General features: G+C 42.5%; 1 protein-coding gene across 1 annotated transcript in view; it reads right to left on the bottom strand.

The window, feature by feature from the left end:
- LOC128661371 (uncharacterized) overlaps positions 1 to 23,515 on the bottom strand; it is a 302,587-nt gene that overhangs the window by 211,035 nt on the left and 68,037 nt on the right. Inside the window, exons 2-3 of the mRNA XM_053715634.1 lie at positions 18,272 to 18,387; positions 7,550 to 9,007 (exon numbers count right to left, since the gene is read on the bottom strand). Coding sequence (XP_053571609.1) covers positions 7,550 to 9,007; positions 18,272 to 18,290 — 1,477 coding nt within the window. The 5' untranslated portion in view covers positions 18,291 to 18,387. The remainder of the gene's footprint in view (positions 1 to 7,549; positions 9,008 to 18,271; positions 18,388 to 23,515) is intronic.

Below are 23,515 nucleotides of genomic sequence, written 5' to 3'. Positions count from 1 at the left end.
GACTAAACCCCAGGTAAGAAATACATTTCTTTAAATGTTTAAATTCCCCAAATATGAAACTGACAGTCTGCTGAAGGAAATACATGAACTTTATATAAATGCATAAATATATAACTTTATATAAATGCATAAAGTGCCAAACCATAGCTGAGGTGTCTTAAGTAATAAAAAACATACTTACCAAAAGACACCCATCCACATATAGCAGATAGCCAAACCAGTACTAAAACAGTTATTAGTAGAGGTAATGGTAAATTGAGAGTATATCGTCAATCTGAAAAGGGAGGTAGGAGATGAATCTCTGCGACCGATAACAGAGAACCTATGAAATAGACCCCCGTTAGGGAAATCATCATATTCAAATAAGTGATACTCCCTTCACGTCCCTCTGACATTCGCTGTACTCTGAGAGGAATCAGGCTTCAACAATGCTGAGAAGCGCATATCAACGTAGAAATCTTAGCACAAACTTACTTCACCACCTCCATAGGAGGCAAAGTTTGTAAAACTGAATTGTGGGTGTGGTGAGGGGTGTATTTATAGGCATTTTGAGGTTTGGGAAACTTTGCCATATGCTTTGTATATCTCATATGTCACTAGCTCATGGACTCTTGCCAATTACATGAAAGAAATAAATACAAACTTGCCTGTAAAATAAAAATAAAGCCTAAGCTAGCTACAATGTAACTATTAGTTAAAAGTATTTAGTTTTAAATAGGAATAATTTAGTTAATGATAGGAATATTTATTTAGATTTCTTTTAATTATATTTAAGTTGGGGGGTTAGACTTAGGTTTAGGGGTTAATAAATTTAATATAGTGGCGGCGATGTTGGGGGCAGCAGATTAGGGGTTAATAACTATAATGTAGGTGTTGGCGACATTGGGGGCAGCAGAATATGGGTTCATAAGTATAATGTAAGTGGCGGCGGTGTTTGTAGCGGCAGAATAGGGATTAATAATATAATGCAGGTATTGGCGATGTCAGGGGCGGCAGATTAGGAGTTAATAAGTGTAAGATTAAGGGTGTTTAGACTCAGGGTTCGTGTTAGGTGTAGACAATGGGGCTGCGTTACTGAGTTTTATGCTGCTTTTTTGCAGGTGTTAGACTTTTTTTCAGCCGGCTCTCCCCGTTGATTCCAATGGGAAAATCGTGCATGAGCATGTACGACCAGCTCACCACTGACTTAAGCAGAGCTGGTATTGAAGTGAGATTTGGAGTAAAATTTTGCTCCACGCTCACTTCTTGTCTTTTAATGCCGGGTTTGTAAAAACCCGTAATACCAGCGCTGCATGTGAGCAGTCAGCATACACTGCTCGTTAGCACCGCATAGCCTTTAACGCAAAACTCGTAATCTAGCCGTACATTTTTTCTCTATTTCCTGTGGCCTCTTGTGTTACGTGTGAGTTACTATAAAGCTTCTGTGAATTCTTTCAATAAACTAAATTACTGAGAAATACTTTGTGCGTGTGGAGATTTCTTGCTGATTTCCCAGAGCTTTGAGAGAACATATTGTGGCATCCTGTTAGCCAGTACTAATGAAGAAAAGCTGTACCCAACACCACTGGCCTCTGCAATCAGCTGAATATAAAGTATATCTGCCACAGTCTAAAGAAAATCACAGACCTGAATATTTCAGCTGTCCCACTGGCCTCTGCAATCAGGTATCCTCTGGAAGATAGTTTCCCACCCACCCTGTCCCTTACCCCACCCACCCCAAGCTCATTTCCTCATTTATAGTCTCCCACACAACTTTCATTCTCCTAAACTGACAGCTGCAAACACTGATCAGCACATCCTTCCATTCACTTAACCCTATAGAATACATACTCTCTCTCCCTACAAATAGCTATATATCCCACATTGATAGTATATACTTATTCTGTGAAGTCTTGCACATGCTCAGTAGGAGCTGGTGATGTAAAAAGTGTAAATATAAAAAGACTGTGCACATTTTGTTAATGGAAGTAAATTGGAAAGTTGTTTAAAATTGCTGCTCTATCTGAATAATGAAAGTTTAATTTTGACTTGAGTGTCCCTTTAATCAGATCTCGCTTTGTGCTATCTTGTTGTGAATCCTTGTTTAATGAAGATAACATTGTGACAAATTTAATAAGATATTGATTACCTAGAATATAATTTTATTAATTATCCGTTATTATTTAAAGTCATTTAAAGGTGCAAAAATGCTGTAATAAATGAGATCAGTTTATTATTTTACCACTGATTGTATATAACTATGTAGATGATACAAAGAAACAGAAGCGCCACATGGCCTAGCACTGTGTATACTGTTGTAAGATGATATATGAGAAATTTGCACTCACATTTGATGATGCACCCCTCTTGGTGCAAATGGAGCAGGCTGGAATCTAACGGTCACCCAGCAGACGGCCTCCGGTGTGGCTCAAACTGTAATGGTTCAGGATGGGATATCACAGTATAAGAAGCACCAGATATCAGGTTTATAGTAGATAAAAACAACACCCTGTAAAGGATATAATGTAACAGAAGCCCACATGGCCACACACCCTCTCACTATATGGGACTTAAATATTTTTATTTTATTATCCTGTTTATTGTATTCAGTTGTTCACCTTTGTTACAGAGTGTTATAATAACTATATCACTGATTTCCATTAGCCCAAGGGTGCCTCCTATTTATTTATTCTTTTATATAACTATGTGTTTAACTCCTGCAATGTCAGCTCTAGAGCAGCACTGTAATACTGGGAGCTAGCTGATCATATATTGTGGGCCAATAACAAGAGGCAAATGTATGTAGCCACCTATCACCAGTCAGCTCCCAGTAGTACAGTTCTGCTGCTGGGAATATGTACATATTCTTTTTCAGCAAAGGATATCAAAAGAAAAAAGTAAATTTGATAACAGAAGTGAAATTAAAAGGGTCTTAAAATTACAAATTCTATCTGAATCATGAAATGTAATTTCCTATCCATTTAAGTAAAGATAATGTCTGTGTATAAAGTCTTGCTGGTAATTAATAATCTGGGTTGGTGTAGGTTGGGGCGTTAATTTGATATTTTTTTAAGTACTGCTAAAGGGACAGTAAAGTGAAAATTAAACTTAAATGTATTGAAAAAAACATGACATTTCCAACAACTTTCCAATATAATTATATTATCATTTGTGCTTAGTTCTCTTAGTATCCTTTGTTAAAGAGTAACCCTATGTGAAATCATGAGCATGCACGTGTCTTCAGACAGCAGAGTTTGCAACAACATTTATAGCATTGTTATACATAGTTACAAACACTGCTGCACAGAGTGCTAAATATATGTGCATGCCCCTAAGCTCATATCAGCCTCCTAGGTTTACTCTTTAACAAATTATACTAAAAGAACAAAGCAAATTAGATAACAGAAGTAAATTGGAAAGTTGGGAAAAATTGCTGCTCTGAATTATCAGTGTTTAACTTTCATTGTCAGATTTGGCTTCTGTATTTGATGATGTTTTCCTAATTATTCTGTGATATTGTGTTTTTAATTATACAAAAAACACAAAATACTGGTCTGGATTACAATCACTTTTTATTTGCAGGAAGAACCATTACATCATTATATAGTCAAAAGGAGCATTACATGATATCTGCACACAATGGTATAAATATACCTAACCTAACCTCTTCTAGCCTGCTCTCCTTCATGCTTGTCTCTCCCATGCCACAGCCACTGCCCTGCCCCCCACCTCCCAGCCCTCCCACCTCCCAGCACCTATTTAATGGAAGTTACTGCGGGACCGTGTGCGGTGCTGGCGCGCCAAAGGCAAGCCCGTCCGCACCTGGACCGCATCCAGTGCCACTAACCCTGGCTCCCACAACCACCGCCACTTCTCCTCCCTCCGAACAACAAACTTGCCAGTCACCTCTCACGCCTTCTCCTCCCTCAGAACCACTAACCTGCCAGTCACCTCACGCAAAAACAACCGCAACCACCTCAACTGCATCCTCCTTAACACCCACCCTGTCCGCAAGCACACTGTCAAAATCTGGAACCTGCTCAACTCCACCTCCCTGGACGTTGCCTTCCTTACTGAAACCTGGCTGAACCCCACATCAATGGCGGACATCGCCATCCTCGATGGATACAAGATCTCCCATAAGGACCGCAGCAACCGACCGGGAGGAGGCATCGCCATCGTCCACAAACACTCCCTCCACGTCACAACCAGCTCTGACTACCACTCACCAGGCTTGGAACACCTACACTTCAAGATCCAGGTCAGTCACAACACTACCCTCCGTGGCACCCTCATCTACAGACCTCCCGGACCTCGTCCTGCCTTCTGTGACTCCATCACCGACCTCATCATACCCCACGCCCTCCGCTCAACAGACTACATCCTCCTTGGTGACCTCAACTTCCGCCTAGACAACCCCAATGACCACAACACTGCCAACCTCTTAGAAAACCTTGGAACCATCAGTCTAAAGCAACTCGTCAACTCCCCAACCCACTCAGCCAGACACACACTCGACCCTATCTTCTCTGCAGGCAACCACATCTCAGTCAACCACATCACTGAACTCCATTGGACCGATCACCATTGCATACATTTTTCCTTCAACAAACCCACCGCACACCTCTGGCAGCACCACCCACCCACTGGAACAACATCACCGAAGACCAACTGCACTCCACCCTGAACAAGTGCCCCCCAGCTACCTCCACAGATGCCAACTCCTCTGCCCGCAACCTCCACCACTGGCTCACAGACTGCGCCAACACCCTCGCCCCTCTCAAGAAACCGTCCAACCGCCAACCCACCAACAAGGCTAGTTGGTTCACCCATGCCCTCCAGGACTCCAAACGCCACTGCAGGCGATTGGAAAGGACCTGGAGATTCAGCAAGACCCCCTCAAATAAAACAGCCTACAAAGAAGCCATCACTACCCATCACCACCTCATCAAAACCACCAAGAAGACAGCCATCCAAGATAGAATCAATGCCAATGTCCCCAACAGCAAGGAGCTGTTCACAATCATCAAGGAATTATCCAATCCCAACAGCAACACCAACTACATCCCGCCCTCCCAGGACCTCTGCAATAACCTCGCAATGTACTTCCACCGCAAGATCGTCGACATCTATGACAGCTTTGCGCCCCAGAACTTGCCTACCCACCTACTCCCACCGATACCTAACCCAAATACACCACCGTCTACCCCCCACTGACCATCTGGAGCCCCCTCACCACAGAGGACACCATCAGGATCATGAGATCGATCCACTCCGGAGCACCCTCGGACCCATGCCCGCATCACATTTTCAACAAAGCGGGTGACACCATCGCCCCCGAGCTCTGCAGCACCATCAACTGCTCCATCGAAACTGGCACCTTCCAGGATGACTGGAAGCACACAGAATTAAAACCCCTATTGAAAAAACCCACGGCTGACCCAATGATCCGAAGAACTACCGCCCAATCTCTTTACTCCCAAAGTCATCGAGAAGTCCATCAACACGTAACTCGTTGACTACATTGAAGCCAACCACACCCTGGACCCCTCCCAATTTTCAGGAGCAACCACAGCACTGAGACCGCCCTCCTCGCCACCAAAGACAACATCCTCGCCCTACTCGACCAAGGAGAGACCGCCGCCCTCATTCTCCTAGACCTCTCAGCAGCATTCGACACTGTCTCCCACCTCACCCTCTGCAACCGACTACACGATGCCGGCATACGCGAAAAAGCCCTGGAATGGATCACCTCCTTCCTCAGCGGCAGAACCCAGAAAGTTAGACTCCCACCCTTCACCTCCAAGCCCACAGAAATCAGCTGTGGAGTACCCCAAGGCTCTTCTCTGAGCCCCACCCTATTACTACATCTACATGGCCCCTCTCTCCGCCATCGCCCGATGACACGACCTCAACATCGTCTCCTACGCCGACGACACCCAGCTAATCATCTCACTCACTAGTGACCCCACCACCGCCAAGAGAAATGTCCACGAAGGGCTGACAGCAGTCGCCATCTGGATGTATTACAACTGCCTAAAGCTGAACGCAGACAAGACCGAAGTCCTCCTCCTCGGTCCCACCACATCCGCTTGGAATAACTCCTGGTGGCCCATAGCCCGCGGACACCCTGCAACCCCCACCAACCATGCACGAAATCTAGGCGTCATCCTGGACTCATCGCTCTCCATAGACCGGCAAATCAATGCCATCTCTTCTGCATGCTTCCACACACTTCACCTGCTGCGAAAGATCTTCAAATGGATCCCAACCGAGACCAGGAAGACTGTCACTCACACCCTCGTCAGCAGCCGACTGGACTATGGTAACGCACTCTACGCCGGCACCACCATCAAGCTCCAAAAGAGACTACAGCACATCCAGAACTCTTCGGCCAGACTAATCCTTGACATCCCTCGTCAATGCCACATCACCAAATACCTGCGGGACCTGCACTGGCTCCCTATCAACAAAAGAATAACCTTCAAGCTTCTCACCCATGCATTCAAGGCTCTCCACAACATCGGTCCCGAATACTTGAACCACCGCGTTACCTTCTACACCCCTGCCAGACAACTTCGATCGGCCGACCAAGCACTCGCTGTCATCTCCCGCATCAGGAAAACCACAGCGGGAGGCAGATCCTTCTCTCACCTGGCTGCCAAGACTTGGAACACCCTCCGGCTGCACCTTAGACAAGCTACCACCCTAACTAAGTTCAGAATGGACCTCAAGACCTGGCTCTTCGACTGAACTGCAACCCTCAGCGCCTTGAGACCCTTATGGGTGAATAGCCACGCTTTACAAGAACCCAGTAGATAGATAGACTTGTGCTCTTGATACAAAGGGATTTATCAAATATAGAATGTTCTCCTTTAGTTATAGTAGCCATTTAAATTAAACTGATTATGATCACGTATGTTACTGATAGTGTCTCATGAAATAAAATCAGTTTCCCCTCAGTAATTCCTCTGGTATATAACATGTACAATGCTAAGCATCTATTGCTATAAGAAAAGGTTTATCCACATGATGTGCACATTAAATATATCTCCCAGATGTCAATCATTTGAGACTGATCTTGTTTATTTAAGTTTCTAAAGCTCTATTCATATAAAAACTGCTTTATTCTGTCAATGTAACTATTTTCTCCCCTATGTGAACTAAACGTACAACTCCTAACACTGACATATTAATAAACAACACTAAGGTGCTTTGGTGGTGAATGGTTGTGTAAACTGGTCAGTATGAGGACAGATCTGTATATTCCTGTGTGGTGTTTGTATTCTATCACATTGATATGAGAGAAACTGAGGTGCACATATATAGAGGAACAAAGGACAGCAGGAGAGCACTTCCAATCTGGGGGTTTTATAACTGGGATTTAGAAAGTATTATTTACAATATTATCCTTTTTGATGCTTCTATTTAGAGAGTTTGTAAAGTTTATTTGTGTGTAAATATTTGGTGTTTTGTGATCCTGGATTTCAATAAAAAAACGTTTTCCACTTTCTAAACATGTGAAAGGTTTCTTCCCTTGTGAATCCTTTCATGCTTTTTCAGATGAATCATTTCTGTAAAACGTTTTCCACACTCTGTACATGTGTAAGGCTTTTCCCTGTGTGAATCCTTTCATGAGTTTTCAGACTACCCAGCTGTGTAAAACTTTTTCCACACTCTGTACATGTGTAAGGCTTTTCCCCTGTGTGTCTCCTTTCATGTTTTCTCAGACTATTCTTTCCTGTAAAACTTATTCCACACTCTGTACATGTGTAAGGCTTTTCTCCTGTGTGAATCCTTTCATGAGTTTTCAGACTATACATTCGTGTAAAACTTTTTCCACACTCTGTACATGTGAAAGGCTTTACTCCTGTGTGAATCCATTCATGAGTTTTCAGACAATCCATATGTGTAAAACTTTTTCCACACTCTGTACATGTGAAAGGCTTTACTCCTGTGTGAATCCTTTCATGAGTTTTCAGATGATCCATTCGTGTAAAACTTTTTTCACACTCTGTACATGTGAAAGGCTTTTCTCCTGTGTGAATCCATTCATGAGTTTTCAGAAAATCCATATGTGTAAAACTTTTTCCACACTCTGTACATGTGAAAGGCTTTTCTCTGTGAATCCTTTCATGTTTTCTCAGACTACTGTTTCCTATATAACTTTTTCCACACTCTGTACATGTGAAAGGCTTTTCTCCTGTGTGAATCCTTTCATGTTTATTCAGATTACTCTTTCCTATAAAACTTTTTCCACACTCTGTACATGTGAAAGGCTTTTCTCCTGTGTGAATCCTTTCATGTTTATTCAGATCACTCTTTCCTGTAAAACTTTTTCCACACTCTGTACATGTGAAAGGCTTTTCTCTGTGAATCCTTTCATGTTTTCTCAGACTACTGTTTCCTATAAAACTTTTTCCACACTCTGTACATATGAAAAGTTTTTCTCCTGTGTGATTCTTTTTATGAGTTTTCAGATCATTCATTTGTGTAAAACTTTTTCCCCACTCTGTACAGCTAAATGATTTCTCCCCTGTGTGGGTCCTTTCATGAGCTATAAGTTTTGTCATTTGTATAAAACATTTGTCACACTCAGTACATGTGTGTGGCTTCTCACCTGTGTGAATTTTGTGGTGTTCTAGGAGATTAGACTTATATCTAAAGCTTTTCTCACATTCTGTACATTTGAAAGGTCTCTCCTTTTTATGAATCATTTGGCTAGACTGTAGACTTTTCTCTTCTTTAAATTTTTTTGAAAACCCAGTAAATGTTTGTGGCTTATCCTCAGGGATAATCATTTCACTAGATAAGGCATAATTCTTTTCTTCTTGTTTGATGACTAAATTACTCTCTGTACAAAATGATTGCTGCCCAGTTCCTGCCAATTCACCATCTCCTTTAAATATCTGCTGTGATTTCCTCAATGTTTGTGAGTATTCATTAGTGTCTAAAAATTTTGGAGTCTGTGGTATCATTCTGATGCTTCCTTTAGTGAGGGATGGATTTGAACTATTCATGTGTTTGTCTACAAAGAAATAAAGAAAAATAACAATATTTATTATTTAGAATATAATTAATCTCAATAAAAAATCATATTCTTTTATACACAACAAAATATCTTCCATTTTGTGTTTATTTTTAAATGTATTTACCTGTAAATCACAAATTAAAAAAATGATGACAAAGAATGTTGCATAATATTCTCAGCCAGGGAACAAGTACATCTGTATTCTGGGCAAGAGAGGTGGCACCCACCATCCTCATTTAACATTGCACAAGCAACTGCACATACAGTGCTGCATGGCTCATGCTCAACAAGTTAGGTGAGAACATGATGTCTTAATTATCACAGACTATTAATCAGTGTGAGATGTTTTCAGAGGGTAAAAAGCAGTGATTTTACAATACTTTTAAGCTTTTAGCTGTGGTTGTTTAATTTATATAAACAGCCAAAAACTTTATTAGTTTAATAATATTTACTGCAAAAACATAATTTATGCTTACCTGATAAATTCCTTTCTCCTGTAGTGTAGTCAGTCCACGGGTCATCCATTACTTATGGGATTATATCTCCTCCCCAACAGGAAGTGCAAGAGGATCACCCAAGCAGAGCTGCTATATAGCTCCTCCCCTCTACGTCATACCCAGTCATTCGACCGAAACCAAACGAGAAAGGAGAAACTATAGGGTGCAGTGGTGACTGGAGTTTAATTTAAAATTTAGACCTGCCGTAAAAAACAGGGCGGGCCGTGGACTGACTACACTACAGGAGAAAGGAATTTATCAGGTAAGCATAAATTATGTTTTCTCCTGTTAAGTGTAGTCAGTCCACGGGTCTTATGGGATACCAATACCAAAGCTAAAAGTACACGGATGACGGGAGGGACAAGGCAGGATCTTTACACGGAAGGAACCACTGCCTGTAGAACCTTTCTCCCAACAACAGCCTCCGAAGAAGCAAAAGTGTCAAATTTGTAAAATTTTGAAAAAGTGTGAAGTGAAGACCAAGTTGCAGCCTTGCAAATCTGTTCAACAGAGGCCTCATTCTTAAAGGCCCAAGTGGAAGCCACAGCTCTAGTAGAATGAGCTGTAATCCTTTCAGGAGGCTGCTGTCCAGCAGTCTCATAGGCTAAACGTATTATGCTACGAAGCCAAAAAGAGAGAGAGGTAGCCGAAGCTTTTTGACCTCTCCTCTGTCCAGAATAAATGACAAACAGGGAAGAAGTTTGACGAAAATCCTTGGTTGCCTGCAAATAAAATTTCAGGGCACGGACGACGTCCAAATTGTGCAGAAGTTGCTCCTTCTTTGAAGAAGGGTTAGGGCACAATGATGGAACAACAATTTCTTGATTGATGTTCTTGTTAGTAACTACCTTAAGTAAGAACCCAGGTTTAGTACGCAGAACTACCTTGTCTGAATGAAAAATCAGATAAGGAGAATCACAATGTAAGGCCGATAACTCAGAGACTCTTCGAGCCGAGGAAATAGCCATTAAAAACAGAACTTTCCAAGATAACAGCTTGATATCAATGGAATGAAGGGGTTCAAACGGAACACCTTGCAAAACGTTAAGAACTAAGTTTAAGCTCCACGGCGGAGCAACAGTCTTAAACACAGGTTTAATCCTAGCCAAAGCCTGACAAAAGGCCTGAACGTCTGGAACTTCTGACAGACGTTTGTGTAAAAGGATAGACAGAGCTGAGATCTGTCCCTTTAACGAGCTAGCAGATAAGCCCTTTTCTAAACCTTCTTGTAGAAAAGACAATATCCTTGGAATCCTAACCTTACTCCATGAGTAACTCTTGGATTCACACCAATATAAGTATTTACGCCATATTTTATGGTAAATTTTCCTGGTAACAGGTTTCCTAGCCTGTATTAAGGTATCAATCACTGACTCCGAGAATCCCCGCTTTGATAGAATCAAGCGTTCAATCTCCATGCAGTCAGCCTCAGAGAAATTAGATTTGGATGTTTGAAAGGACCCTGAATCAGAAGGTCCTGTCTCAGAGGCAGAGACCATGGTGGACAAGACGACATGTCCACTAGATCTGCATACCAGGTCCTGCGTGGCCACGCAGGTGCTATTAGAATCATTGATGCTCCCTCCTGTTTGATCCTGGCAATCAATCGAGGAAGCATCGGGAAAGGTGGAAACACATAAGCCATGTTGAAAACCCAAGGTGCTGTCAGAGCATCTATCAGTACCGCTCCCGGGTCCCTGGACCTGGATCCGTAACAAGGAAGCTTGGCGTTCTGGCGAGACGCCATGAGATCCAGATCTGGTCTGCCCCAACGATGAAGCAGTTGGGCAAACACCTCCGGATGAAGTTCCCACTCCCCCGGATGAAAAGTCTGGCGACTTAGGAAATCCGCCTCCCAGTTCTCCACGCCTGGGATGTGGATCGCTGACAGGTGGAAAGAGTGAGACTCTGCCCAGCGAATTATCTTTGAGACTTCCATCATCGCTAGGGAACTCCTTGTCCCTCCCTGATGGTTGATGTAAGCCACAGTCGTGATGTTGTCCGACTGAAACCTGATGAACCTCAGAGTTGCTAACTGAGGCCAAGCCAGAAGAGCATTGAAAACTGCTCTTAATTCCAGAATGTTTATTGGAAGGAGTCTCTCCTCCTGAGTCCATGATCCCTGAGCCTTCAGGGAATTCCAGACAGCGCCCCAACCTAGCAGGCTGGCGTCTGTTGTTACAATCGTCCAATCTGGCCTGCTGAAGGGCATCCCTCTGGACAGATGTGACCGAGAAAGCCACCATAGAAGAGAATCACTGGTCTCTTGATCCAGATTTAGTATAGGGGACAAATCTGAGTAATCCCCATTCCACTGACTTAGCATGCACAATTGCAGCGGTCTGAGATGCAGGCGTGCAAAAGGTACTATGTCCATTGCCGCTACCATTAGGCCGATTACCTCCATGCATTGAGCCACTGACGGGTGTTGAATGGAATGAAGGACACGGCAAGCATTTAGAAGTTTTGATAACCTGTCCTCTGTCAGGTAAATTTTCATTTCTACAGAATCTATAAGAGTCCCTAAGAAGGGAACTCTTGTGAGTGGCAATAGAGAACTCTTTTCTATGTTCACCTTCCACCCATGCGACCTTAGAAATGCCAGAACTAACTCTGTATGAGACTTGGCAGTTTGGAAACTTGACGCTTGTATCAGAATGTCGTCTAGGTATGGAGCTACCGATATTCCTCGCGGTCTTAGTACCGCCAGAAGAGAGCCCAGAACCTTTGTAAAGATTCTTGGAGCTGTAGCTAACCCGAAGGGAAGAGCTACAAACTGGTAATGCCTGTTTAGGAAGGCAAACCTTAGATACCGGTAATGATCCTTGTGAATCGGTATGTGAAGGTAGGCATCCTTTAAATCCACTGTGGTCATGTACTGACCCTCTTGGATCATAGGTAAGATGGTCCGAATAGTTTCCATTTTGAACGATGGAACTCTTAGGAATTTGTTTAGGATCTTTAAGTCCAAGATTGGTCTGAAGGTTCCCTCTTTTTTGGGAACCACAAACAGATTTGAGTAAAACCCTTGTCCGTGTTCCGACCGCGTAACTGGGTGGATCACTCCCATTAGTAAGAGGTCTTGTACACAGCGTAGAAACGCCTCTTTCTTTATCTGGTTTGCTGACAACCTTGAAAGATGAAATCTCCCTTTTGGAGGAGAAGCTTTGAAGTCCAGAAGATATCCCTGAGATATGATCTCTAACGCCCAGGGATCCTGGACATCTCTTGCCCAAGCCTGGGCGAAGAGAGAAAGTCTGCCCCCCACTAGATCCGTTACCGGATCGGGGGCCCTCACTTCATGCTGTCTTAGGGGCAGCAGCAGGTTTTCTGGCCTGCTTGCCCTTGTTCCAGGACTGGTTAGGTTTCCAGCCCTGTCTGTAGCGAGCAGCAGTTCCTTCCTGTCTTGGAGCAGAGGAAGTTGATGCTGTTCCTGCCTTGAAGTTACGAAAGGCACGAAAATTAGACTGTTTAGCCCTTGGTTTGGCCCTGTCTTGAGGCAGGGCATGGCCCTTACCTCCAGTAATGTCAGCGATAATTTCTTTCAGACCGGGCCCGAATAATGTCTGCCCTTTGAAAGGGATGTTAAGCAGTTTAGATTTAGAAGTCACATCAGCTGACCAGGATTTAAGCCACAGCGCTCTACACGCTTGAATGGCGAATCCGGAGTTCTTAGCCGTAAGTTTAGTTAGGTGTACTACGGCATCAGAAATAAAAAAATTAGCTAGCTTAAGGACTTTAAGCTTGTCTATAATCTCATCCAATGGAGCTGTGCTAAGGGTCTCTTCCAGAGACTCAAACCAGAATGCCGCCGCCACCGTGACAGGCGCAATGCATGCAAGGGGTTGTAATATAAAACCTTGCTGAACAAACATTTTCTTAAGGTAACCCTCTAACTTTTTATCCATTGGATCTGAAAAAGCACAGCTATCCTCCACCAGGATAGTGGTGCGCTTAGCCAGAGTAGAAACTGCTCCCTCCACCTTAGGGACCGTCTGCCATAAGTCCCGTGTGGTGGCGTCTATTGGAAACATTTTTCTAAATATAGGAGGGGGTGAAAAAGGCACACCGGGTCTATCCCACTCCTTGTTAACAATTTCTGTAAGCCTTTTAGGTATAGGAAAAACGTCAGTACACGCCGGTACCGCAAAATATTTATCCAGCCTACATATCTTCTCTGGAATTGCAACCGTGTTACAATCATTCAGAGCCGCTAATACCTCCCCTAGTAATACACGGAGGTTCTCAAGCTTAAATCTAAAATTTGAAATGTCTGAGTCCAGTTTACTTGGATCAGATCCGTCACCCACAGAATGAAGCTCTCCGTCCTCATGTTCTGCAAATTGTGACGCAGTATCAGACATGGCTCTATTATTATCAGCGCACTCTGTTCTTACCCCAGAGTGATCGCGTTTACCCCTAAATTCTGGCAATTTAGATAATACTTCAGTCATAACATTAGCCATGTCTTGCAAAGTGATTTGTATGGGTCGCCCTGATGTACTTGGCGCCACAATATCACGCACCTCCTGAGCGGGAGGCGAAGGTACTGGCACGTGAGGAGAGTTAGTCGGCATAACTTTCCCCTCGTTGTCTGGTGAAAATTTCTTTACATGTACAGATTGGCTTTTATTTAAAGTAGCATCAATGCAGTTAGTACACAAATTTCTATTGGGCTCCACATTGGCCTTTAAACATAATGCACAAAGAGATTCATCTGTGTCAGACATGTTTAAACAGACTAGCAATGAGACTAGCAAGCTTGGAAAATACTTATCAAATAAATTTACAAGCAATATAAAAAACGCTACTGTGCCTTTAAGAGGCACAAAAAAAAACTGTCACAGTTGAAATAACAATGAACCAAATTAGTTAGTAATGTATTAAGTTAGCAAAGGATTGCACCCACCAGCAAATGGATGATTAACCCCTTAACACCCAAAAAATGGATAACAATTTATATTAACGTTTTTATCACAGTCAAAACACACTATCACAGGTCTGCTGTGAGTGATTACCTCCCTCAAAACTAGTTTTGGAGACCCCTGAGCTCTGTAGAGACGTCCTGGATCATGGAGGAAGAAGTAGGAAGACTGTGACTAAATTTTTACTGCGCAATAAAGCGCTAAAATAGGCCCCTCCCACTCATATTACAACAGTGGGGAAGCTCAGTAAACTGATTTTATTCATAAACAAACGACAGCCATGTGGTAAAAATCATGCCCATAAAGTTTTATCACCAAGTACCTCATAAAAAACGATTAACTTGCCAGTAAACGTTTTTAAAAAGAAATTATGAAATTATATTAATAAGCCTGCTGCTAGTCGCTTTCACTGCAGTGGAGGCTCAATATTACTTAAATATAGACAGTATTTTCTTAGTGAAATTCCATTCCCCAGAAATACCTCAGAGTATACATACATACATATCAGCCTGATACCAGTCGCTACTACTGCATTTAAGGCTGCACTTACATTACATCGGTATTAGCAGTATTTTCTCAGCCAATTCCATTCCTTAGAAAATAATATACTGCAACATACCTCCTTGCAGGTGAGCCCTGCCTGCTATCCCCTGTTCTGAAGTTACCTCACTCCTCAGAATGGCCAAGAACAGCAAGTGGATCTTAGTTACGACCGCTAAGATCATAGACAAACTCAGGTAGATTCTTCTTCTAATACTGCCTAAGAAAAAACAACACACTCCGGTGCCGTTTAAAATAACAAACTTTTGATTGAAGAAATAAAAACTAAGTTTAACAACCACAGTCCTCTCACACGTCCTATCTATTAGTTAGGTGCAAGAGAATGACTGGGTATGACGTAGAGGGGAGGAGCTATATAGCAGCTCTGCTTGGGTGATCCTCTTGCACTTCCTGTTGGGGAGGAGATATAATCCCATAAGTAATGGATGACCCGTGGACTGACTACACTTAACAGGAGAAATTAAGCACACAAATCAGGGGCGGTTCTGGGGTGGGGAACACTCACTGGGAACAAGGTAGTCATTTAAGTGTAGTTATGGGTGTTCCATGAGCGAGGTCAGGGCAGGGGAAGTTGGAGTTGCAGTTGTTCTAAGTTCAGAAGTCTGAGGGCGAGGTTAGCCAGTTGTTTGACATGATCGGTCTAAAAGGACAGAGGGGGGAGTAGTATTTTCTTTCACATAATTGGCAAGAGTTCATGAGCTAGTGACGTATAGGAAATACATTCCTACCAGGAGGGGCAAAGTTTCCCAAACCTCAAAATGCCTATAATTACACCTCCCACCACACCCACAACTCAGTTTTACAAACTTTGCCTCCTATGGAGGTGGTGAAGTAAGTTTGTGCTTGATTTGAAAACTACCTCTGCTGATAGTTTTCAGTACGGGTTTGGCTACCTGCTATATGTGGATGGGTATCTTTGATAAGTATGTATCATTATTTAAGACACTCTCAGCTATGGTTTGCCACTTTATGTATTAATATAAAGTTTTAAATATAAGTATGTTACTTCTATTTGCCATGAGTCAGGTCTACAGGTGAAACTCGAAAAATTAGAATATCGTGCAAAAGTTAATTTATTTCACTAATGCAACTTAAAAGGTGAAACTAATATATGAGATAGACTCGTTACATGCAAAGCAAGATAGTTCAAGTTGTGATTTGTCATAATTGTGATGGTTATGGCTTACAGCTCATGAAAACCCCAAATCCACAATTTCAGAAAATTAGAATATTGTGAAAAGGTGCAATATTCTAGGCTCAAAGTGTCCCACTCTAATCAGCTAATTAAGCCATAACACCTGCAAAGGGTTCCTAAATGGTCTCTCAGTCTGGTTCAGTAGGAATCACAATCATGGGAAAGACTGCTGACCTGACAGTTGTGCAGAAATCCACCATTGACACCCTCCATAAGGAGGGAACGCCTGAAAAGGTAATTGCAAAAGAAGTTGGATGTTCCCAAAGTGCTGTATCAAAGCACATTAATAGAAAGTTATGTGGAAGGGAAAAGTGTGGAAGAAAAAGGTGCACAAACAGCAGGGATGACCGCAGCCTGGAGAGGATTGTCAGGAAAAGGCCATTCAAAAGTGTTGGGGACTTTCACAAGTAGTGGACTGAGGCTGAAGTCAGTGCATCAAGAGCCACCACACACAGACGAATCCTGGACATGGGCTTCAAATGTCGTATTCCCCTTGTCAAGCCACTCCTGAACAACAAACGTCAGAAGCGTCTTACCTGGGCTAAAGAAAAACAGACCTGGTCTGTTGCTCAGTGGTCCAAAGTCCTCTTTTCTGATGAGAGCAAATTTTGCATCTCATTTGAAAACCAAGGACCCAGAGTATGGAGGAAGAATGGAGAGGCACACACTGCAAGATGCTTGAAGTCCAGTGTGAAATTTCCACAGTTTGTGTTGATTTAGGGAGCCATGTCATCTGCCGGTGTTGGTCCACTGTGCATCATTAAGTCCAGGGTCAACGCAGCCATCTACCAGGAGATTTTGGAGCACTCAATGCTTCCTTCCACAGACGAGCTCTATGAGGATGCCGACTTCATTTTCCAGCAGGACTTGGCACCTGCCCACACTGCCAAAAGCACCAAAACCTTGTTCAATGACCGTGGGATTACTGTGCTTGATTGGCCAGCAAACTCGCCTGACCTGAACCCCATAGAGAATCTATGGGACATTGCCAAGAGAAAGATGAGAGACATGAGACCGAACAATGTAGAAGAGCTGAAGGCCACTATTGAAGCATCCCAGTCTTCCATAACACTTCAGCAGTGCCACAGACTGATAGCTTCCATGCCACGCCGCATTGAGGCAGTAATTGCTGCAAAAGGGGCCCAAACCAAGTACTGAGTACATACAGTATGCTTATACTTTTCAGAGGTCTGATATTGTGCTATGTACAATCCTTGTTTTATTGATTGCATGTAATATTCAAATTTTCTGAGATTGTGGATTTGGGGTTTTCATGAGCTGTAAGCCATAATCATCACAATTATGACAAATCATGGCTTGAACTATCTTGCTTTGCATGTAATGAGTCTAGCTCATATATTAGTTTCACTTTTTAAGTTGCATTAGTGAAATAAATGAACTTTTGCACGATATTCTAATTTTTAGAGTTTCACCTGTATGTATATTTCCCTCTGCAGACTATCAGTTTCAGTATGGGAATCATGTTTTAGGAAGTTTATTTTCTTACCTGGGGTATAGTCTTTTTCAAATTGACTTGTTTCTCTTTAATTTCGAAGGCAAAATTAGGCTTGTAAGGTCGCAAAATGCTGTAATTTATTGCGTCATTCTGGGCGCGAGAATTTTTTGGCGCGAATGTGCGTCTATGATGAAGCAAGTTTGTAATTTCCTGCATCTTTGTTGATGCCAGGTTGTTTGGCATAAAGTTGCGTCGGTCATGACGCAAGTTGCGTCATTTACGGATGTTTGTTGGCACCATCTACTTCATTTTGCGTCATGCGCCAACAAATTTGGTTTTATTTTACCCCACTTCCTATATGCCTCTTGCTTTCTTTATGCCCCGAGGGCTATGCTGTTTGCATTTATTCCCATTCCTAAAACTGCTATATGAGGAAATTGAATATTTTGTCTAAATGTTATTTTTTCTTTTACATTTTGCCCTGACCCTCATCCCAATGGGGGTTGCTCCTTCTTTATAACATCACTGACACAAATGTACTTAAACAATGCAGATATAAATATAATAGTTTATATTTGTTTAATGAGTGATCTATTCTAAAATCTGCATAATATCTATTTTACTCACCTAACACATATGAGTTCATGCTGATAACAGGCTCCAATGTCTGTGCTCAGGAAGAAGGTTCCCTTATTCACTCCAGTTACATCAATACCTGATATCTCTCAGTGCTCTGGCCGTGTCTGTAAAAAGTATATTAAATAGTTTAGACAGATATAATAAATAATGGTTCTGATTAACTGTACGTATGGTATAATTAAAGGCACACATAACAATTAATGTGATACAGATCAGCTGATTAGGTTATTACATATGTTCTATTGATTCAGCACAAACATTTAGTTGAGTTAACACTGTTGTGTGTTATAATTGCCCCTTAAAGGGATATTAAAGTCCAAATTAATATTTCATGATTCAGATAGGGCATGTAATTTTAAACAACTTTCTAATTTACTTATATCATCAAATTTGCTTTGTTCTCTTGGTATTCTTAGTTGAAAGCTAATCCTAGGAGGCTCCTATGCTAATTTCTAAGCCCTAGAAAGCTGCCTCTTATCTAAATGCATTTTACATTTTTTTTCACAGCTAGAGGGTGTTAGTTCATGTGTTTCATATACATAACATTGTGCTCATGCACGTGGAGGTATTTAAGAGTCAGCAAAAAATTGCCTGAAATGCAAGTCTGTCAAAAGATCTGAGATAAGGAGGCAGCCTGCAGAAGCTTAGATACAAGGTAATTACAGAGGTAAAAAGTATATTTCTATAACAGTGTTGGTTATGCAAAACTAGGGAATAGTAAATAAAGGGATTATCTATTTTATCAAACAATAACATGTTGGGTGTTTACTATCACTTTAAATATGAATCTTCCCAGATCTATACAACATAATGGTAGAAAATCTATTTATGAGTGAGGCCATAGCACAACTTTACAAATATATTATAATCTTTGTTTTCTGTCATTTATATGAAACAATATTTTCTCCTGAAATAAATGTTAAATATAATTTGTTTAAATATAAGTTAAATTGGATACTGCAGTATTGGTATTGTACTTCCTACTAATTCTCACTGTCAGACATTTTGTCATGTGCTCCACCCCCCATCCTTTAACTTCTCTTGGTCAATACTGTGCTGTCTTAAATCACACTGCAATTGGGTATGAGAGAGGGGCACTAAAATGTTCATTTCAATTGCTATCTTAGATATAGAAAAGAAAAGGAAGTGTTTGTGTTTACATAGAGTGATAATATGATGAGATGTTTTTTCAACAAGTTCAGTCCATTTAAAAGGACCATAACATATAGAATTACAAAACAACAGATGCATAATAAAAACACAATGCAATAACATTTACTATTAATTTAAAAAGAGCAATAGATTGTTTTCTGATAAATGCAGTTCTGCACCTGTACCATGTGACAGCTATCAGCCAATAACAGACTCATATTTTTATATAATGTGAACTCCTGCATATGCTAAGTAGGAGCCGCTGCCTCAGGTCATTTAAAAGGCTGTGTACAATTTAATAATGAAAATAAATTACAGACAGCAAACAGTTATTTTACATAAAAACTAAACCTAAAGGTGAAATTTCCCATACACTTTATACTATTTTATACACCGGTAAAACAAGTCATTAGAAACACATTAAAGGGACAGCAAAGTCACAATTACACTTTTATGATTCAAATTAAAACAACTTTCTAATTTACTTCTATTATCAAATCTGCTTTATTCACTTGGGGACCTTTGTAGCAAAGCATATAATGCACTATGGTGCGCTAGCTGCTGATTAGTGGCACTACATACAAGCCTCTTGCCATTGGCTCACTTTTTGTGCTCAGCTAGCTCCCAGTAATGCATTGCTGCTGCTTCAATAAAAGATATCTAGCGAATTAAGCAAATATCATAATAGAAGTAAATTGGAAAGTTGTTTAAAAGTGTATTATCTATTTAAATGATGAAAAACATTTGGAGTTCTTGTTCTTTTAAGTGAAAACCAAATTTACAGGACACTGTCCCTTTAAGTCTGATCATGTGACACAAACAGCAGCAGCTGAAGGTGCAGAATACACTTACTAAGGTCTTTACTAACAACAAGAATCAGTCACAGATCAGTGGGATAAACGTTCTGATGATAAACAGGTGCAGCTAATAGAAATAAGAAATGTATTATAAAATAACCTCATTAGAAATAAAATAATATGCAGATCACAAGATATTTATGATTAGATCAGTAAATGTGATGAGACTGATACAACAGGGCCATAAGATGAGTGATATTTATTACTGGAGCCAATAGCAGCTTCACACTAATATTAAATGAAAATGGTTTATCTGGGCTCTACAGTTAATTATAAACCTATAGGGAAATACAGGATTCTAATTGGCTGATACTTAAAAATCTGTTGCTCATTGGATAACAGGAGCAAAGCAACCCCCACAAATGTAGTATTGGACAAACCTCCTCAAGCTGGAAAACTGCTATAAATCATTAAATATTAAATTAGCTTTTTGAATCAAAGAACTAACAATAAATTCATCAGCACAGCATGAAACATATAGAAAACAAATTAAATAAGTACAGTTGAGTTTTTGTTTAACATAAAATCAGTTTCTTATATGAAGTAAAATCATTTATCTTTATCATAACAAAATACATAACAATATTTTCTCATCCTATATAATAAAAGGCCAAGTGTGTTTGTCCGAAGCTGTCATGCGCAGTAGAGACTGCGCGCGAGGACTAACACATCTGGCCTTCCAACTAACCTGGCGTGATGGAGTGGGCGTGGCTGGGTGGATGCAGAGTGGGCGTGACTGGGCAGGTGCATCGTGGGCGTGTCCTGGCACAACATGGGAATGGTTGGATGGGCGTGACATGGGCGTGGCTGAGCATGATGTGGGTTGGGCCGGCTCCGGCTGCTAAGAGTCTAGAGACAGAAAGGTGGGATAGAGAGAGCAGAAGAGGGCGGAGAGAGAGAGGGGGAGAGAGACAGCAAAAGAGAGAGGGGGAGAGAGACAGCAAAATACAGAGGGGGAGAGAGACAACAAAAGACAGAGGGGGAGAGAGACAGCAAAAGACAGAGGGGGGGAGAGAGACTTCAAAAGAGAGAGGGGGAGAGAGACAGCAAAAGAGAGAGGGGGAAAGAGACAGCAAAAGAGAGGGGGAGAGAGACAGACAGCAAAAGAGAGGGGGAGAGAGACAGACAGCAAAAGAGAGGGGGAGAGAGACAGACAGCAAAAGAGAGGGGGGGAGAGAGAGACAGCAAAAGAGAGGGGGAGAGAGAGACAGCAAAAGAGAGGGGGAGAGAGAGACAGCAAAAGAGAGAGGGGGGAGAGAGACAGCAAAAGAGAGAGGGGGAGAGAGACAGCAAAAGAGAGAGGGGGAGAGAAAGACAGCAAAAGAGAGGGGGGGAGAGAAAGACAGCAAAAGAGAGGGGGAGAGAAAGACAGCAAAAGACAGAGGGGTAGAGAAAGACAGCAAAAGACAGAGGGGTAGAGAGACAGCAAAAGACAGAGGGGTAGAGAGACAGCAAAAGACAGGGGGGTAGAGAGACAGCAAAAGACAGAGGGGTAGATAGACAGCAAAAGACAGAGGGGTAGAGAGACAGCAAAAGACAGAGGGGTAGAGAGACAACAAAAGACAGAGGGGTAGAGAGACAACAAAAGACAGAGGGGTAGAGAGACAACAAAAGACAGAGGGGTAGAGAGACAGCAAAAGACAGAGGGGTAGAGAGACAGCAAAAGACAGAGGGGTAGAGAGACAGCAAAAGAGAGGGGAGAGAGACAGCAAAAGAGAGGGGAGAGAGAGACAGCAAAAGAGAGGGGAGAGAGAGACAGCAAAAGAGAGGGGGAGAGAGACAGCAAAAGAGAGAGGGGAGAGAGAGACAGCAAAAGAGAGGGGAGAGAGAGACAGCAAAAGAGAGGGGAGAGAGAGACAGCAAAAGAGAGGGGAGAGAGACAGCAAAAGAAAGAGGGGGAGAGAGACAGCAAAAGAAAGAGGGGAAGAGAGACAGCAAAAGAGAGGGGAGAGAGAGACAGCAAAAGAGAGGGGAGAGAGAGACAGCAAAAGAGAGGGGAGAGAGAGACAGCAAAAGAGAGGGGAGAGAGTGACAGCAAAAGAGAGGGGAGAGAGAGACAGCAAAAGAGAGGGGAGAGAGACAGCAAAAGAGAGGGGAGAGAGACAGCAAAAGAAAGAGGGGGAGAGAGACAGCAAAAGAGAGGGGAGAGAGAGACAGCAAAAGAGAGGGGAGAGAGAGACAGCAAGAGAGAGGGGAGAGAGAGACAGCAAAAGAGAGGGGGAGAGAAAGACAGCAAAAGAGAGGGGGAGAGAGACAGCAAAAGATTGGGGGAGAGAGACAGCAAAAGAGAGGGGAGAGAGACAGCAAAAGAGAGGGGAGAGAGACAGCAAAAGAAAGAGGGAGAGAGAGACAGCAAAAGAGAGGGGAGAGAGAGACAGCAAAAGAGAGGGGAGAGAGAGACAGCAAAAGAGAGGGGAGAGAGACAGCAAAAGAGAGGGGAGAGAGACAGCAAAAGAAAGAGGGGGAGAGAGACAGCAAAAGAAAGAGGGGGAGAGAGACAGCAAAAGAGAGGGGAGAGAGAGACAGCAAAAGAGAGGGGAGAGAGAGACAGCAAGAGAGAGGGGAGAGAGAGACAGCAAAAGAGAGGGGGAGAGAAAGACAGCAAAAGAGAGGGGGAGAGAGACAGCAAAAGATTAGGGGAGAGAGACAGCAAAAGAGAGGGGAGAGAGACAGCAAAAGAGAGGGGAGAGAGACAGCAAAAGAAAGAGGGGGAGAGAGACAGCAAAAGAGAGAGGGGGAGAGATACAGCAAAAGAGAGAGGGGGAGAGAGACAGCAAAAGAGAGAGGGGAGAGAGACAGCAAAAGAGAGAGGGGGAGAGAGACAGCAAAAGAGAGAGGGGGAGAGAGACAGCAAAAGAGAGAGGGGGAGAGAGACAGCAAAAGAGAGGGGAGAGAGAGACAGCAAAAGAGAGGGGGGAGAGAGACAGCAAAAGAGAGGGGGAGAGAGACAGCAAAAGAGAGGGGGAGAGAGACAGAAAAAGAGAGGGGAGAGAGAGACAGCAAAAGAGAGAGGGGGAGAGAGACAGCAAAAGAGAGAGGGGGAGAGAGACAGCAAAAGAGAGGGGAGAGAGAGACAGCAAAAGAGAGGGGGGAGAGAGACAGCAAAAGAGAGGGGGAGAGAGACAGCAAAAGAGAGGGGAGAGAGAGACAGCAAGAGAGAGGGGAGTGAGAGACAGCAAGAGAGAGGGGGGAGAGAGACAGCAAGAGAGAGGGGGAGAGAGAC

This window comes from Bombina bombina, chromosome 5, assembly GCF_027579735.1.
Source record: "Bombina bombina isolate aBomBom1 chromosome 5, aBomBom1.pri, whole genome shotgun sequence".
Lineage (NCBI taxonomy): Eukaryota > Metazoa > Chordata > Amphibia > Anura > Bombinatoridae > Bombina > Bombina bombina.
Note: the sequence above shows the minus strand (reverse complement) of the source record. Positions and strands in the feature narration are given on the sequence as shown.